This window comes from Leptodactylus fuscus, chromosome 4 (genome assembly GCF_031893055.1).
Source record: "Leptodactylus fuscus isolate aLepFus1 chromosome 4, aLepFus1.hap2, whole genome shotgun sequence".
NCBI lineage: Eukaryota > Metazoa > Chordata > Amphibia > Anura > Leptodactylidae > Leptodactylus > Leptodactylus fuscus.
Window position 1 is genome coordinate 80267903 of NC_134268.1, and position 18384 is coordinate 80286286.

At 43.1% G+C, this 18384-nt stretch overlaps 1 protein-coding gene across 2 annotated transcripts in view; it reads left to right on the plus strand.

Moving 5' to 3' along the window:
• Positions 1 to 18384, plus strand: part of DOK6 (docking protein 6) — a 366775-nt gene that overhangs the window by 172193 nt on the left and 176198 nt on the right. For both annotated transcript variants that reach the window (XM_075270784.1, XM_075270785.1), the window contains exon 4: positions 16913 to 17032. In XM_075270784.1, coding sequence (XP_075126885.1) covers positions 16913 to 17032 — 120 coding nt within the window. The remainder of the gene's footprint in view (positions 1 to 16912; positions 17033 to 18384) is intronic.

The window sequence follows — 18384 nt, forward strand, 5'->3', positions numbered from 1 at the left end:
TATCGAACCTCGAACATTTTACTGTTCGCTCATCTCTAGTGTTAACCTCTGGATGTAAAGCAAACATCTCTCTCTAAAATATAGCTTTAATTGTATTGAATGCGTACAATAGGATTAGAATTTTTTTTTTTTAATTTTCATATTTAATTTTTAATCCCATTAGAATACTTTAATTTTTGAGTTTTCTTTTTATCCATTTTCAAATCGCTCGCTATAGTGTTGGCCATATCGTGGATCTTTATGCAGCAACATAAAAAAAGAACATCCACAGAGTGGTGGAGTAGAAATCCGGTTCATTAAATCATAACTGAATGATATATTTCTCTGGTCATTAAAATATTGCTGAACTGGGTATTACTTTAGTGGTAACGCACATCAGCTGCTTGATAATATGTCCTTTTAATGAATCCTTCTTAATATGCTTCCAGACAGCAATGTAGAAACGTACTCTAGTGCAGACAGTCCACTGCTATACTCCAGCAGAGACAAATGTATAATTAAAGGAATAGCAAGATAAATGCTTTTAATTATGTAAAATGATGGTAAGTCACTGCTGTGCTGTTGTGTTTAATTTGTATTATGAAGTATTACTCAGAACTGAATTTATAAGGAGAGATCACACTGCAGAAATTAAATTTATACTCAGTTGTTGTCCACACAGGAAAATACAATCGCGCATTTAGTGATGTATGAGCTTGGATTGATTTCTCACTAAATATTAATAATACAAAAATATGAAATGATCTTCAGTCATTGTAATATGTTCCAATCTTACAAGCAGGAAATAAGCTTTGTTCCACTAATTTGGACAAACACCAGTCATTCTTATTTATTTTGATTTACCACCTTAAAGGGAGACTACCAGTCCCAAAATGCCTCCCAAATCAATAACAGTGGCATATAAGGGGCTTTAATAGGAGCAGAAACAAGCCTTTGGGGACACAAACTGATGATGCAACCCCAAGAAAATCATCTTTTTATGCAAATCAGCTTGCATGTATACATAGGGATGAGCTGCCTCAGATAACCATAAGTGTTTGCAACAGGGGTCTCAAACTTGCGGCCCTCGGGACGATAGTTTGCAGCCCCCGCGTGGCTCCCTGCATGTCCCGGTATGTCCCTTTAGTGTCTTACTTAAACTTTCCTCCGATCAATCCCCTGCTCTTATAACAGCAACAGAAAGTGATGAGCGATCGGTGGAAAGCTAGTACTACTGAAGTTTAAACCTCAAGGACCTGTGTGTGATGTCAGACGTCACGTGACTAGGGACGCGTGTCTTAGTGTACCGGCCGGAAGATGAAGAGATGTAGTACTGAGAGGAATGTGAGATGCAGAGTGGAGTGTGTGTGTTTCAGTAAGCTAGGGGCAGAGATGGAAGGGGGGACATGAAACTGGAGGCAGAGATGAGGGGCAGCATGAAAATGGGGGCAGATGGAGGCAGTAGATGAAGGGGGATATGAAATTGGGGCAGATGGAGGGGAACATGAAACTGGGGGCAGATGGAGGGGACACATGAAACTGGGGCAGATGGAGGGATGAAATGAAACAGGGGACAGATGGAGGGGGGACATAAAATGGGGCAAATGAAGGGGGATATCAAACTGGGGAGAAATGGTGGGAGGAGATGAAACTGGGGGTAGATGAAGGGGGGCACTTAAACTGGGACAACTGGAGGGGGGCATTAAACCGTGGGAGTAGCTGGAGGGGGACCTGTCCGCCTCTATTTGTCCCCAGTTTATTGTCACCGTCCAGCTACCCCTACGGTTTAATGTCTGCTTCTAGCATCCCGAGTTTAATGTCCCCCTCTAGTTGCCCCCAGTTTAATGTTCCACTTCAGCTGTAATTAATTTATTGCCCCCTCCAACTACCCCCACTGTTTTATGTCCCCCTCCAGCTGCCCCAATTTCATGCCCCTTCTAGTTTCCCCCAGTTTAAACTGGGGCACAAGGAGAGGCACTTAATACTGAGATAGTTGGAACATTATAATGTGGGGATATGTAATGTATGGGTGAATGTAGGAGGATTATACTGTGTGTGGGCACATGAAAAATGAATAAGAATGGGAAAAACTGCAGCGCAGACATGCTGTGATTACCAAAATCGGTGCGGTTTTGGAAATCAGGGAATGTCAATTCTATCTATTGAAATGCTGGCAGAAAGGGGCAGAAAGCCCGCAGGGGAAAACTCTGTGGACTTTCTGTGAAAAATGCTGCAGAAAAAATATGTTTTCACCGCAGTCTTTTCCCCTATGTAAAGCCTAAAATAAAAAAAAAATGCATACTACTCACCTCTACGTTCATCCAGAAATTCAGTTTCTTTTCAGGTCCCCATTGTTCTTGGTCCTGAATGTTGGCTTTTATGTGAGTGATGCAGCCAACCAGTGGTTCTTCACTGATGCTCTGAATAAAGGATTACCCCACACTAATGATTGATCAATGAACATGGGTATGGCTCTGACACAGCTCAAATGTGCAGACTCTGTTCACACCATGAGCTGTTTAAACCCTTAGTGACTGCCAATACATACTTTTATTGTGGTCAGTCTAGAGATGAGCAGGTACTATTTGAAACTCCCGTTTCAAATAGCACGCACCCATAGGAATGAATGGACGCATTGGATGCATGCGTCCATTCATTCCTATGGGTGCGTGCTATTTGAAACGGGAGTTTCGAATAGTACTCGCTCATCTCTAGTTGGTCACTACAGGTCCTTATTCTGATACATACTTTGTTTTTTTACAGCTTATGTATCAAAGCCTGACATGGAAGTTCTGTGTTGGAGTTGCATGTTTTCTTAATGCCCACTGTCATAAATCTTATGATCCTAGGTGTTTAACCCTTTAGATGCCGTGGTCATGGTATTATATTTAAATGGTTCTAGATGGAGGGGGCTCCCTCAAGCCTCAGCACCCCTGCAAGCACAATCACAGGATTCCAGTTATATAACATGACAGTTGGGGGCCAGGTACTCCTACAGTATATGGCATTAGGCCATGCCAACCCCACCACTACCGCTACCACCACCAGTTATGTATTTCACCTCTGCCTCTCCTGAATGTTTTAAATTTCATCCCTCTCATAAAGAACAAGAAAACGCAGAGGAATATGTTTCCCAGCACCCTGAGTGTTCTCTTAGGGGCAAGAAAGGTGCTTTTACTATGAATCATTGGTAGCCAAGACAAAGACAGGATTGACGGAGAAGAAAAGCCACCTTGTAAATTAATGACAAGGAAGATGAGGAACACACTGAACTCTGACTCACAGTCATGGCGTCACTGTCACTATTTTGCTGTGCCTGAGATGAGACAGCCATGTAATCTAAAATGTATTCTTCATTCTCAGGAATTAGAACAACCTTGTGATTACTGGAAGTGCTGACAATACTAAGGATAGTAGAGTAATGTTACTTGCAGTGGTGGGTAGTGTGGCAGTGACGTGTGTTTCCTCATCTTCCTATACCCCATCCCCAACAGCTTACTGATTTTTTTTAAATTCTGAATTGCATTTTAAATTTGGTAATGAATGTGGTTTAAAACTAAGCACAAGAAATAATTACCTGCACAATTACTGTAAATAATATGGTTTCTAACTCGATTGTCAACATCACAAAATATGCCATGACCCATTCAGCGCCATTGTGCTGATTCTGTTCCACATATATGAAATCTTGTTATGTGGCACATAATGTAGATACACTGGAATACCAAACAATAAAAGCGAGAAATACATGTTTATAATCTGTAAATTTCTTGTATTTTAGTCTGAGAAAACAAAGTTTTTAGTGCTGTAGGTACTTAGTGGCATTCATACGGTATTTGCATCTGTAAATGATGTAATTAATCACATTAGACAGCTCTGGCTTTATATTAAAATGGAAATGGCTGCAGTCTCAAAATACATCTGTTTACAAGAACAGATTAATTTTATTTTGTTCAAAAATTGAACAGAATGTTATGCTTCCTAGTCACAAACAAGTCTTTCAATTAAAGAAGCTGTCACAAACCTGTACCTGAGGGCCTTGTATTCTCAAAGCCAAATCAGAACCAGTCCATTAATTTAGTGAAATGTTTAATTTGGGTTTGTGTATTTTATGCTTCAGTTGTGTGCAGTTTTTTGGCTCACAGTCAATGCAAGAGAAGAGTAATTTAGTATCATTACCAGATCAATCACATTTTCGAAGCTGTAGGCTTATCAGGATTTTGCACTCTTTAAAGAAAAAAAATTCACATAAGAAAAATTAAAACAAAACATTGATGATTTTTGGTACTCGGCGTTCAACATTAAAGGGGTTGTCCCATCTCAAGAATCCTACCTATATTGGTAGCTTATGTGAATTGAAGACTTTTCCTAAATATATTGCTTTAGAAATTCTGCTTTCTTTGCCTGAAATGTGACCTTATTCCTTTCATTGTTAACACAGTGTTGCTATAACCATGGACCTGGGATATAGGACAAGTGACGTCACTTAGTAGGACTATCCGTTCAGCTAATTGCACTTTGCTGATAAAGCCTGGTCTGTTATCTCTATGTAAACACACAGACAACACTGAGTCTGTTCTGTACAAGAACCTGCAGATTATCTGACCTGCAGAAGTGTTGTGTGTCCCATTCAGCAGGATGGAGGAGGGGGAGGATAAATACAGGAAGTAATAAGCAGACACTGCATACAGCCTGGCTGATACACTGAGATGGGAAACCCCTTTAAATATGTGGAGTGGTTATATCATGAGAAGATTTTCAGCTAATGTATAATTATTATAAATATATTGTGCGTGTGTGGTATGCGCTCTTAGCTTCTGCGACTGTAAAATAAAGCTCTATTGTTCCGGTTGTCAGCAGAAGTGCAGGAAGTCCTGCTTCGTGCCAAAAAAATAAAAATTGGTAAGTATAAGAATGACGGGAATAGGAAAAGAGTATTGGTGATGCTTCGTTTCCGTAAATGCGCAAACGGAACCTCACCGGCTCATTAGAAAATGTGCCTGGGGCGGCCAAGATATATATATATATATAATTATTTTTAAAGAAGTCAATTAGAAGTTATGCATGAAAAGAGGGTTTAGTTTAGGAATTGAATTTAAAGTTATGCCGGACAATCCCTTTAATGTATTTGGACAAACAGATCTATAGTCTAAAGCTCTTATAATACTTCCAGTCTATCTCAGGAGTTAAGCATCAGTCAAAGGTTGTGACAACAGATGATTTCAATTCATTTGGAACAGTGGAGATGTATGGAAATGAGATATAGGTTAAATGCATATATTCATTGCAGTTGTACGTCCTTTAATGAGAAGACTGGACAGTGTATAATTTTCCAAATGAGAAGAGTATAATTTTGTTTTTCTATATGACACATACCATCAGATGTACACTTTTCTATTACCTTCCATTATATATTCGGATATACTTAATGAAGGAATATGAAAGCTAAATGATACAGGGCATAGAAACAAGACTTAAAATTGCCCTGAAATTTCACCTTAAAGTTCTATATGCCGGAGAATTCTTTCTGTCTGTGATCTGAAAGACCCATAAGAAATTTAATGGAGTGTGAATGCATTTTACTTTGCCCTCATATCAAAGAGGAAAACTGTAGTCTATTGTCTCTTCTTGACATTGCACATCCCTGCTTGAAAAGGTTCACAAAAGGTGAATTAACATGAGTTAATTAAGCATTTCCTGGCAAATCTGGCAATGCATAGTTGTCATGTTATTATAAATCAGGCGCCCATGAGCATTACAGTTATTCCTAGTGGAAAAAAGGAGGCTGCAGTCTTGAAAGCCAACTTTATTGACAACATATTCCTTTGATGAAAGTTAATAAAGACTGCATATACTGATTCACTGTCAGACCCAAAATAGAAAAAATTGGAAGCTTCTTTTTGTATAGAGACTAGAGATGAGCGAACACTAAAATGTTCGAGGTTCGAAATTCGATTCGAACAGCCGCTCAATGTTCGTGTGTTCGAACGGGTTTCGAACCCCATTATAGTCTATGGGGAACATATACTCGTTAAGGTGGAAACCCAAATCCGTGTCTGGAGGGTCACCAAGTCCACTATGACACCACAGGAAATGATGCCAACACCTCTGGAATGACACTGGGACAGCAGGGGAAGCATGTCTGGGGGCATCTAACACACCAAAGACCCTCTATTACCCCAACATCACTGCCTAACAACTACACACTTTACACACTCAATACCACCTCTCTGACAGTAGGAAAACACCTTGAAACATGTGTATTTGGCACTTGCAGTGAGGAGAGCTTGTCACCAGCAGTGAATTTGGCCCTTGTAGTAAGTTGAGGTTGGCACCAACATTTGTTTTGAAAATCAGGGTGGATTGAGCCTCTAACCAGCAGAGTTTGGGCAAATTCATGGTGGAGGGAGCCTCTAACCAGCCCAGTTTGGGCAAATTCATGGTGGAGGGAGCCTCTAAACACCCCAGTTTGGGCAAATTCATGGTGGAGGGAGCCTCTAAAAACCCCAGTTTGGACCAATTCATGGTGGAGGGAGCCTCTAAAAAACCCAGTTTGGACCAATTCATGGTGGAGGGAACCTCTAAAAAACCCAGTTTGGGCAAATTCATGGTGGAGGGAGCCTCTAAAAACCCCAGTTTGGACCAATTCATGGTGGAGGGAGCCTCTAAACAGCCCAGTTTGGGCAAATTCATGGTGGAGGGAGCCTCTAAAAACCCCAGTTTGGACCAATTCATGGTGGAGGGAGCCTCTAAAAAACCCAGTTTGGACCAATTCATGGTGGAGGGAGCCTCTAACCAGCCCAGTTTGGACCAATACATGGTGGAGGGAGCCTCTAAAAAACCCAATTTGGACCAATTCATGGTGGAGGGAGCCTCTAAACAGCCCAGTTTGGGCAAATTCATGGTGGAGGGAGCCTCTAAAAACCCCAGTTTGGACCAATTCATGGTGGAGGGAGCCTCTAAAAAACCCAGTTTGGACCAATTCATGGTGGAGGGAGCCTCTAAACAGCCCAGTTTGGGCAAATTCATGGTGGAGGGAGCCTCTAAAACCCCAACTTGGACCAATTCATGGTGGAGGGAGCCTCTAAACAGCCCAGTTTGGGCAAATTCATGGTGGAGGGAGCCTCTAAAAACCCCAGTTTGGACCAATTCATGGTGGAGGGAGCCTCTAAAAAACCCAGTTTGGACCAATTCATGGTGGAGGGAGCCTCTAAACAGCCCAGTTTGGGCAAATTCATGGTGGAGGGAGCCTCTAAAAACCCCAGTTTGGACCAATTCATGGTGGAGGGAGCCTCTAAAAAACCCAGTTTGGACCAATTCATGGTGGAGGGAGCCTCTAAACAGCCCAGTTTGGGCAAATTCATGGTGGAGGGAGCCTCTAAAAACCCCAGTTTGGACCAATTCATGGTGGAGGGAGACTCTAAAAAACCCAGTTTGGACCAATTCATGATGGAGGGAGCCTCTAAACAGCCCAGTTTGGGCAAATTCATGGTGGAGGGAGCCTCTAAAAACCCCAGTTTGGACCAATTCATGGTAGAGGGAGCCTCTAAAAAACCCAGTTTGGACCAATTCATGGTGGAGGGAGCCTCTAAACAGCCCAGTTTGGGCAAATTCATGGTGGAGGGAGCCTCTAAAAACCCCAGTTTGGACCAATTCATGGTGGAGGGAGCCTCTAACCAGCAGAGTTGTGGGAAAGCAGGGTGGAGGGAGCCTCTAACCAGCAGAGTTGGTGGAAATCAGGGTGGAGGGAGCCTCTAACCAGCAGAGTTGGTGGAAATCAGGGTGGAGGGTGCCTCTAACCAGCCCAGTTTGGGCAAATTCATGGTGGAGGGAGCCTCTAACCAGCAGAGTTGTGGGAAAGCAGGGTGGAGGGAGCCTCTAACCAGCAGAGTTGGGGGAAATCAGGGTGGAGGGAGCCTCTAACCAGCAGAGTTGGTGGAAATCAGGGTGGAGGGAGCCTCTAACCAGCAGAGTTGTGGGAAAGCAGGGTGGAGGGAGACTCTAACCAGCAGAGTTGGGGGAAATCAGGGTGGAGGGAGCCTAGTATTAGCAGAATTGTGCAACGCTTATGGTGGATGAGTATGAGGATGCGGAGGAATTGGAGAGGTTGAGTACAGACATGGAGTTTCATGTTGGGGTGCTTTACACAGGTGGGCACAAAAATGAAGGCTCTATCCAGTGGTGGTTCATTTTTATCAAAGTGAGCCGGTCGGCACTCTCAGCTGACAGACGGGTGCGCTTGTCAGTGATGATGCCACCGGCTGCACTGAACACCCTCTCAGATAGGACGCTGGCGGCAGGACAGGACAGCACCTCCAAGGCATATAGGGCAAGTTCAAGCCACAGGTCCAACTTCGACACCCAATACGTGTAGGGCGCAGAGGGGTCGGAGAGGACAGGGCTGTGGTCGGAAAGGTATTCCCGCAACATGCGCCTATACTTCTCACGCCTGGTGACACTAGGACCCTCCGTGGTGGTACCTTGGTGAGGGGGTGCCATCAAGGTGTCCCAGACCTTAGACAGTGTGCCCCTCGTTTGTGTGGACCAGTGAGAACTTGGTCGCCTACTGGAGGAACTGCCCTCCCTGCCGCCAACGTCACATCCTGGAAACATCTCCATCATATTCTGCACCAATTGCCTGTGGCAAGCATTGATGCGATTGGCCCTCCCCTCTACCGGAATAAAAGACGAGATGTTGTTTTTATACCGGGGGTCAAGGATAGCAAAGATCCAGTACTGGTTGTCCTCCATGATTTTGACAATACGCTTGTCGGTTGTAAAGCACCCCAACATGAACTCAGCCATGTCTGCCACAGTGTTAGTTGGCATGACTCCTCTGGCCCCACCGGAAAGTTCAATCTCCATTTCCTCCTCATCCTCCATGTCTACCCATCCGCGCTGCAACAATGGGACGATTCGAAGTTGCCCGGAAGCCTCCTGTATCACCATCACATCATCGGACAACTCTTCTTCCTCCTCCTCCTCCTCCTCCTCCATTAAACGCGATGAAGCGGACAGATGTGTGGACCTACTCTCCAGCTGTGACGGATCGGATGCTATCCCTGACTCCTCTGTGTGATCTGAGTCATCCCTGATGTCAATCAGGGATTCTCTCAGAACACACAAGAGCGGGATTGTAAGGCTCACCATCGCATCCTCAGAGCTCACCCTCCTTGTGGACTCCTCAAAGACCCGTAGGATGTCACAAAGGTCTCTCATCCATGGCCACTCATGGATGTGAAACTGAGGCAGCTGACTTTGTGGCACCCTAGGGTTTTGTAGCTGGTATTCCATCAAAGGTCTCTGCTGCTCAACCACTCTATTCAACATCTGAAACGTTGAGTTCCAGCGTGTGGGGACGTCGCACAAAAGCCGGTGTTGTGGCACATGCAGGCGTTGCTGGAGAGATTTTAAGCTAGCAGCGGCTACTGTCGACTTGCGAAAGTGGGCGCACATGCGCCGCACTTTCACCAGTAGCTCTGGAACATTGGGGTAGCTCTTTAGGAAACGTTGCACCACTAGGTTGAAGACGTGGGCCAGGCATGGAACATGTTGGAGTCCGGCAAGCTCCAGAGCTGCTACCAGGTTCCGGCCGTTATCACAAACGACCATGCCTGGGCCCAGGTGCAGCGGCTCAAACCATATTGCCGTCTCATCGAGGAGGGCATCCCTCACCTCGGAGGCAGTGTGCTGTCTGTCCCCCAAGCTGATCAGCTTCAGCACAGCCTGCTGACGTCTACCAACGCCAGTGCTGCAACGTTTCCAACTCATAGCTGGGGTCAATCTAACAGCGGAGGAGGAGGCGGTGGCGGAGGAGGAGGCGGTGGCGGAGGAGGAGGCGGTGGAGGAGGAGGAGGAGGGGGGTGTTCTTCTCGTGTCCCTGCCAGGAATGTTAGGCGGGGAGATGAGGTACAACGGGCCAGTTTGGGAAGTAGTCCCAGCCTCAACTACATTCACCCAGTGTGCCGTCAGTGAAATGTAGCGTCCCTGTCCGCATGCACTTGTCCACGCGTCGGTTGTCAAGTGGACCTTTGTGCAAAGCGCGGAACTAAGGGCCCGCCTGATGTTGAGTGACACGTGCTGGTGCAAGGCGGGGACGGCACACCGGGAGAAGTAGTGACGGCTAGGGACGGCATAGCGAGGTGCCGCAGTTGCCATCAGGTCTAGGAAGGTGGGAGTTTCAACAAGCCGGAACACCAACATCTCCTGGGCCAGCAGTTTAGCGATGTTGGCGTTCAAGGCTTGCGCGTGTGGGTGGTTAGCAGTGTATTTCTGCCGCCGCTCCAATGTCTGAGAGATGGTGGGTTGTTGTAAAGAAGCGCCTGATGGTGCCTTTGATGGTGCAGGAGAAGGAGATAAAACAGGAACAGGGGAGGATGAGGAAGAAGTCAACAAAGTGGCGGAGGCAGATGAAGTGGTGTCCTGGCTCGTCTTCTGGAGTGCATCACCAGCATAGTCAGCAGTGGCAGTGGCAGAGGCAGAGGCAGTGGCAGTGGCGTGAACGGCAGGCGGCCTTTGTCCTGCCATTGCTGCCTGCCACTGATTCCAGTGCTTGGATTCCAAATGACGGCGCATTGAAGTGGTGGACAGGTTGCTCTTCTCAGAGCCCCTAATCAATTTCGAGAGGCAAATTGTGCAGACAACACTATATCTGTCCTCGGCGCATTCCTTGAAAAAACTCCACACCTTCGAGAAACGTGCCCTCGAGGTGGGAGTTTTTCGGGGCTGGGTACGAACTGGAACATCTTGGGAGATTCCGGGTGTGGCCTGGCTTCGCCTAAGCTGCTGACCTCTGCCTCTGCCTCTAGCTACCCTTTTTGGTGCTGCACCTGCCTCAACATCCACACTACTTTCCCCGCTTGACATCCCCCCTGTCCAGGTCGGGTCAGTGTCCTCATCATCCACCACTTCCTCTTCCAACTCCTGTCTCATCTCCTCCTCCCGCACAATGCGCCGGTCAACTGGATGCCCTGACGGCAACTGCGTCACATCATCGTCGATGAGGGTGGGTTGCTGGTCATCCACCACCAAATCGAACGGAGATGGAGGAGACTCTAGTGTTTGAGCATCTGGGCACAGATGCTCCTCTGTTAGGTTCGTGGAATCATGACGTGGAGGGGCAGGTTGAGGGACAATGAAAGGAGCGGAGAACAGCTCTGGGGAGCAGGGACAGTTGGGGTTATTGTTCTGTGAAGCTTGGGAATTTTGGGAGGAAGGAGGACAAGACTGTTGGGTAATAGGAGGAGAGGAGGCAGAGTCTGACTGGCTGCTGGACAATGTGCTGTAAGCGTTCTCTGACAGCCATTGCAAGACCTGTTCCTGGTTCTCGGGCCTACTAAGGTTTGTACCCTGCAGTTTAGTTAATGTGGCAAGCAACCCTGGCACTGTGGAGTGGCGCAATGCTTGCTGCCCCACAGGAGTAGGCACGGGACGCCCTGTGGCTTCACTGCTACCTTGCTCCCCAGAACCATTCCCCCGACCTCGCCCACGGCCTCGTCCACGTCCCTTTCCGGGAGCCTTGCGCATTTTGAATTCCCAGTTAGAAACTGGCACTATATACCAGTAGCAAAAATTGTGGGTGCACGTAACCCCAATATATTCTTTGAATTACCAGTCAGAAACTGGCACTAGCAAGAAATGAGGGTATTTGTAACCCCAATATATTCTTTGAATTCCCAGTCAGACAATGGCACTATATACCAGTAGCAAAAATTGTGGGTGCACGTAACCCCAATATATTCTTTGAATTACCAGTCAGAAACTGGCACTATATGGCAGTAGCAAGAAATGAGGGTATTTGTAACCCCAATATATTCTTTGAATTCCCAGTCAGACAATGGCACTATATACCAGTAGCAAAAATTGTGGGTGCACGTAACCCCAATATATTCTTTGAATTACCAGTCAGAAACTGGCACTATATGGCAGTAGCAAGAAAAGAGGGTATTTGTAACCCCAATATATTCTTTGAATTCCCAGTCAGACAATGGCACTATATACCAGTAGCAAAAATTGTGGGTGCACGTAACCCCAATATATTCTTTGAATTACCAGTCAGAAACTGGCACTATATGGCAGTAGCAAGAAAAGAGGGTATTTGTAACCCCAATATATTCTTTGAATTCCCAGTCAGACAATGGCACTATATACCAGTAGCAAAAATTGTGGGTGCACGTAACCCCAATATATTCTTTGAATTACCAGTCAGAAACTGGCACTATATGGCAGTAGCAAGAAATGAGGGTATTTATAACCCAATATATTCTTTGAATTACCAGTCAGAAACTGGCACTATATGGCAGTAGCAAGAAATGAGGGTATTTGTAACCCCAATATATTCTTTGAATTCCCAGTCAATGGCACTATATACCAGTAGCAAAAATTGTGGGTGCACGTAACCCCAATATATTCTTTGAATTCCCAGTCAGACAATGGCACTATATACCAGTAGCAAAAATTGTGGGTGCACGTAACCCCAATATATTCTTTGAATTCCCAGTCAGACAATGGCACTATATACCAGTAGCAAAAATTGTGGGTGCACGTAACCCCAATATATTCTTTGAATTACCAGTCAGAAACTGGCACTATATGGCAGTAGCAAGAAATGAGGGTATTTGTAACCCCAATATATTCTTTGAATTCCCAGTCAGACAATGGCACTATATGGCAGTAGCAAGAAATGAGGGTATTTGTAACCCCAATATATTCTTTGAATTCCCAGTCAGACAATGGCACTATATACCAGTAGCAAAAATTGTGGGTGCACGTAACCCCAATATATTCTTTGAATTACCAGTCAGAAACTGGCACTATATGGCAGTAGCAAGAAATGAGGGTATTTGTAACCCCAATTTATTCTTTGAATTCCCAGTCAGACAATGGCACTATATACCAGTAGCAAAAATTGTGGGTGCACGTAACCCCAATATATTCTTTGAATTACCAGTCAGAAACTGGCACTATATGGCAGTAGCAAGAAATGAGGGTATTTATAACCCCAATATATTCTTTGAATTACCAGTCAGAAACAGGCCCTATATGGCAGTAGCAAGAAATGAGGGTATTTGTAACCCCAATATATTCTTTGAATTCCCAGTCAGACAATGGCACTATATACCAGTAGCAAAAATTGTGGGTGCACGTAACCCCAATATATTCTTTGAATTACCAGTCAGAAACTGGCACTATATGGCAGTAGCAAGAAATGAGGGTATTTGTAACCCCAATATATTCTTTGAATTCCCAGTCAGACAATGGCACTATATACCAGTAGCAAAAATTGTGGGTGCACGTAACCCCAATATATTCTTTGAATTACCAGTCAGAAACTGGCACTATATGGCAGTAGCAAGAAATGAGGGTATTTATAACCCCAATATATTCTTTGAATTACCAGTCAGAAACTGGCACTATATACCAGTAGCAAGAAATGAGGGTATTTGTAACCCCAATATATTCTTTGAATTCCCAGTCAGAGAATGGCACTATATGGCAGTAGCAAAAATAGTGGGTGTATATAGCCCCAATTCTATTGCTAGGGGACTTGCAGTGTATTTCTGGAGTGAAGGTGGGGGGGCACACCGTTGGAACGGGTATCGGGGGTATATATCGGGTATACGGGAATACACTGTCAGTGTATTCCATTCAGGATCCTGGGAAAGCTGGGTTGCGGCGATTGAGCCCGTCAGTGCCACGTTACACTGACAAGCTTCTCCCTGGAATTTAGCTCTTATAAGAGCTGTTGGTTGTCTTCTCCTTCCTATCCTAACCTGTCCCTGCCTACCCAGAATCTAAGCCCTAGCTAACTGGACGGAAACCTCCGTCCCCGGTGAATTGCAAGCTCAGAATGATGCGAAGCTGGGCGGCGCTGTTCTTTTAAATTAGAGGTCACATGTTTTCGGCAGCCAATGGGTTTTGCCTACTTTTTTCAACGTCACCGGTGTCGTAGTTCCTGTCCCACCTACCCTGCGCTGTTATTGGATCAAAAAAGGTGCCAGGGAAGGTGGGAGGGGAATCGAGTAATGGCTCACTTTACCACGCGGTGTTCGATTCGATTCGAACATGCCGAACAGTCTAATATCCGATCGAACATGAGTTCGATAGAACACTGTTCGCTCATCTCTAATAGAGACCAATATCTTGTAATGTAATCCCAGATCTTAACACAATTACAGATCTACTTTCTACACATTTTTTACCTTTTTAATATGCATCTTCTAAAACACTAGAGTTACTTAAAGGGTTTTTCCCATCTCACTGTTTTCAGTCTCTTCTTCTCACTTCCTGTATTTCTCCTCCCCCTCCCCCCCTTGCTGAACGGGACACTGAGGTATCACAATACTTATGCAGATGCTTGTAGAGAATGGACTCAATGTTATCTGTGTGTTTACATAGAGAGATAGCAGACTCGCCTTCATCAGCAAACTGCAATTAGCTGAACGGATTGTTTGCTGAATACTGAGTAAATGACATCACTTTTCTTATCTCACAGGTCTGTGGTTATAGCAAGGCTGTGTAAGCAATGGGAGGAATGAGTTCACATAGCAGGCAAACAAAGCAGCATTTGTAAAACAATATAATTTAAGAAAAGTCTTTAATTTACATAAGCTATCAGTATAGATAGGATCCTTAAAATGGGAATATACCCTTTAATCACTGAGCCAAGTATAAATGTGTATGGGGACATGGAAGGAATAGCCCTTGGCCTACTAAGTGTTTATCTGGCAGTTTCATTAGCAAATGTGTATAGCAGAATTAGTGCTACTCAATATAATGTAATTGCAATCTATTTATCTGCCACACATTGATATCATCTGACTACTGTTTCAATCATTTGATTACTTTTACATTAAATTCAGAGTCAGAGATCCTATATATAGTCTAAAAACAATTAAATTACTGTTTACTGTAGCAAATGTCATAACTAAAATAAGTTACTAAAGGTAGTACTGAGCCTTTGTAATATTGTAATAAAAGTATGGGCTTTATATTTTAGCAATGTTATAAAATATAGTGAATGGTACTTTTATCTTTGTGTATCAGTGAAGAGTAATAGGCTCAATGAGCTCCTGACTGTTATGTCAATGGATCCACCCCAAAATGGTGACACCCATGGGTGCCTCCAGGAAAATGACTCCTCAACCAAAGCAAACTGGGGGTTAATGCCCTCGATTACTGTCAGCAATGGTTGCCATGGGCATTGCCACCAGTATATTTGAAGCTGAGTGGCCATCATAGCCACTGGGTCTCCACTGTATGAGCAGCTGCCATGGTGGGCCAGTCCGACTATATGTCATGCTATCTGTCATTCAGTGTTACCATGCATGACAGATTTAAGGCATTAAATATCTCTTTATAAGTAAAGACTATCTAAGGTTATGTTCATAAGGAGTTTTTTGCAGGCTGAAAAAATCTAATTTAGGAATTAGAAAACATTTTTTGATACATTTTTGTTATGGCTGTTGTGACACATTTTTTTTTACTTCAGCACACTGCACAGAACTGGAAACTTCAATTTTAAAAAAAGTGCTAATGGTTTTTGATGTGGTGTTTGCAAACAATGCATCAAAAACTGTGTCAAAAAATGCTTTTTTTTCCTATTTCCATTGATTTCAATGGGTCTTTCCAGGCAGAATCCGCCTGAAGATAGGATATGTCTATTTTTCCTCTATCTTAAAAAAATCAGAGGGAAAAAATCTGCTATTGACTCCGATCGAAATGAAAGGAAGACAGATTTTGAGGTGGATTCTACCTCAAAACCCTCCTGCGAAAAACTGTGTGTGAACTCACCCTAATAGTGCAGTCTATACTGAATAACAATGCTTGCATCATAGAGGTAATAAATAAAGCTAACACTTTAGGAAAGTACATTTCGAAATTTCCTCTCATTTCTATATAATATTGTATAATATTCTATATTTACATATGGAATAAATATTTTGAAATATTTTTTTTTTTAGTAATTCTAGTAAATTTAAAATAAAAAATCTACAAAAAAGCAATTGTCTCATTTATTGCTTGAACTTTAAATGATACCAAAGCAAACAAAGCACTTGTAATGCTGAGAGGTACCAAGAATTGCTTTGAACATACTAAGTTCCTTCCATGCCCTTTCAACAATCATAACTCTGGAATTATTTGTACTCTTTTATGCAAACTGTGTCCTTCTTTGTAAATGGCATTGGGTTTGTCACTTGACATTCACAAAATTCGTATTTGTTTTTTTTATACTATGTATATTAAAACGGCATTTTGGACAAGTTCATAATAACACAATCTGAAAATGTTTAAAAAAGGAATTTATAATATTAGAACTTTTTCTTAAAACTTTTAGAGGAAGGCAGATTTGGCACCAATCTAATAAGAATTGAAATATGCAGAAAAATCTCAGAAACGTGAATAACGTGAAATTTTGGACCCGGGAAAGTTTATTATGGTTATGGTATAAAATGTTCTAATCACTTTTCAGTGGGTTGCTGTATCTTTTCTTATCCTTAGGCTCTTTTTTATTGCATCCCTACCACATGTTTAATGTATGCATTAGGAAAGCTACTGGCAAATGACCAATAGGTGCCATCATACGAATGGGCCAAAAATATTTTCTTTTGGCCTTCAATCAGAAATATCCGCCAGGCTTCATATTATGTTAACTGTATAGAATAGCCCAGCAGATTGTGCTACTATATACAAGCACATCCAGCAACCCAAATCCTTATAAATGATGAATGCTACTGTTAGGCATCCATCCCAGGAATCCATGTAACCTACAGTCCCTGGTGTTACAAATAATAGAAATGTATATGGATTCTGCCAAATCTGTATTAAGCCATGCACTAGTGGGGCAGTGAACTTGGTAAACCATGCACTTTGTATACAGTTTTATACATTAAACAGTATTTCCCTCCACATTTTGATATATCATACTTTTCAGAGCTGGAAGCAGAGGAATGGTGCAAGTCTCTATGTATGGAGTGTCTAGGAACAAGACTTAATGATATAAGCCTTGGAGAACCAGACCTACTAGCTGCTGGAGTACAAAGGGAACAGAATGGTGAGTAACTGGTTATTTTACCATAATACAACATATCCATGTTCCATTTCTGGAACACTGTAAAACCATAGATAAGACGTTGCCAATATATCTTCTTACAGTTTATATCAACAAAATGTAATGGATACATTCAGGGGCATATGAATATGTTAAGAGCCATAACTAGAAAATATAGGACCTAAAGCAAGGTTGTGACTGAATCCTGTGTCCCCTATGTGGTATAATTACTGATCCAACAGGTAACCGACAATTTTCACTTAACTATCCCCACTCCTGTCCATGGCAGCCTCTGCTTAGGCTTCCAGAAAGTTCTGCATCAGGGCACATTGTCGGAGATGTAACATGCAGCACCCCCTTGAGGCGTAAGCAGAGGTGGCAGTGGACAGCAGTAGGGAGATGTAAGTGAAAATCAGCTGTTACCTACTAGAGTAATGCAGAAAATAATGATATATTAAAAAATAAAACAGGGAGCCTGTCTGCAGCTCAGTTCCATTAACCTAAATTTATACAGGCTTAGAATGGGGTAAAAATTAAAATAGTAGAAATAACTCACAGTTCCCTTGCCAGTCCCATTGTAATGCTTGCAGGGTCCCAGATTGCCTCCAACCTACTCACTGAAAGCTGGCTTGCTGCACATTTCCATTGTGTTTAATGGCTACCCCCCCCCCCTTCCCCGGACATATAAAGTCTATGCATGGTTAGCAATCCACCAGTATTTGAAAGCTAAAAACTGTATAAGCATAGTCCCTTACATACTAGCTAATAGATAACAGGAACCTGCTGGCTGTATTTAAGGTGACCCCCATATATACTAAGTTTCTATACATCGGCACAGTTTTCCCATATGACATGTCTGCCCCATATATATTTCTATGAGATTGTCCAATATGGTGCTATCAAGTGTTATCATCATCAGGAATTTTATTATCCAAGCACTTACCTTGTAGTAGTTCGATTATAGCAGGAAGTGTGAGTGAAGATTTGGATCCTGTGAACAAACATATCAGTGGATAGTAGTAATTCATTCTCAACATAAGATAGTTGTAATTCATTCTCGACTATCTAACCATCATTGGTTTCTAAGAGCTTTTTCATTCCGTACAAATTGTAGTTATGTTACAAGATATGTTACAACGCACCAGAACGATATTTAATTTCTTATGACGGATCGCAAGGAATGCGTCTCTAGATTCTACTTTTAGACATGTGTGAACTCAAGGTGCCCATTGAATAAATGATCATGGGCTAAATCTATCATTGCCGTACAATGACTTTTGGGAACTAAAAGTAGTTCAATAATTTTCACTTGTACTTCTATGACCCTAAGCAATAAATCATCTTAGATTATAAAA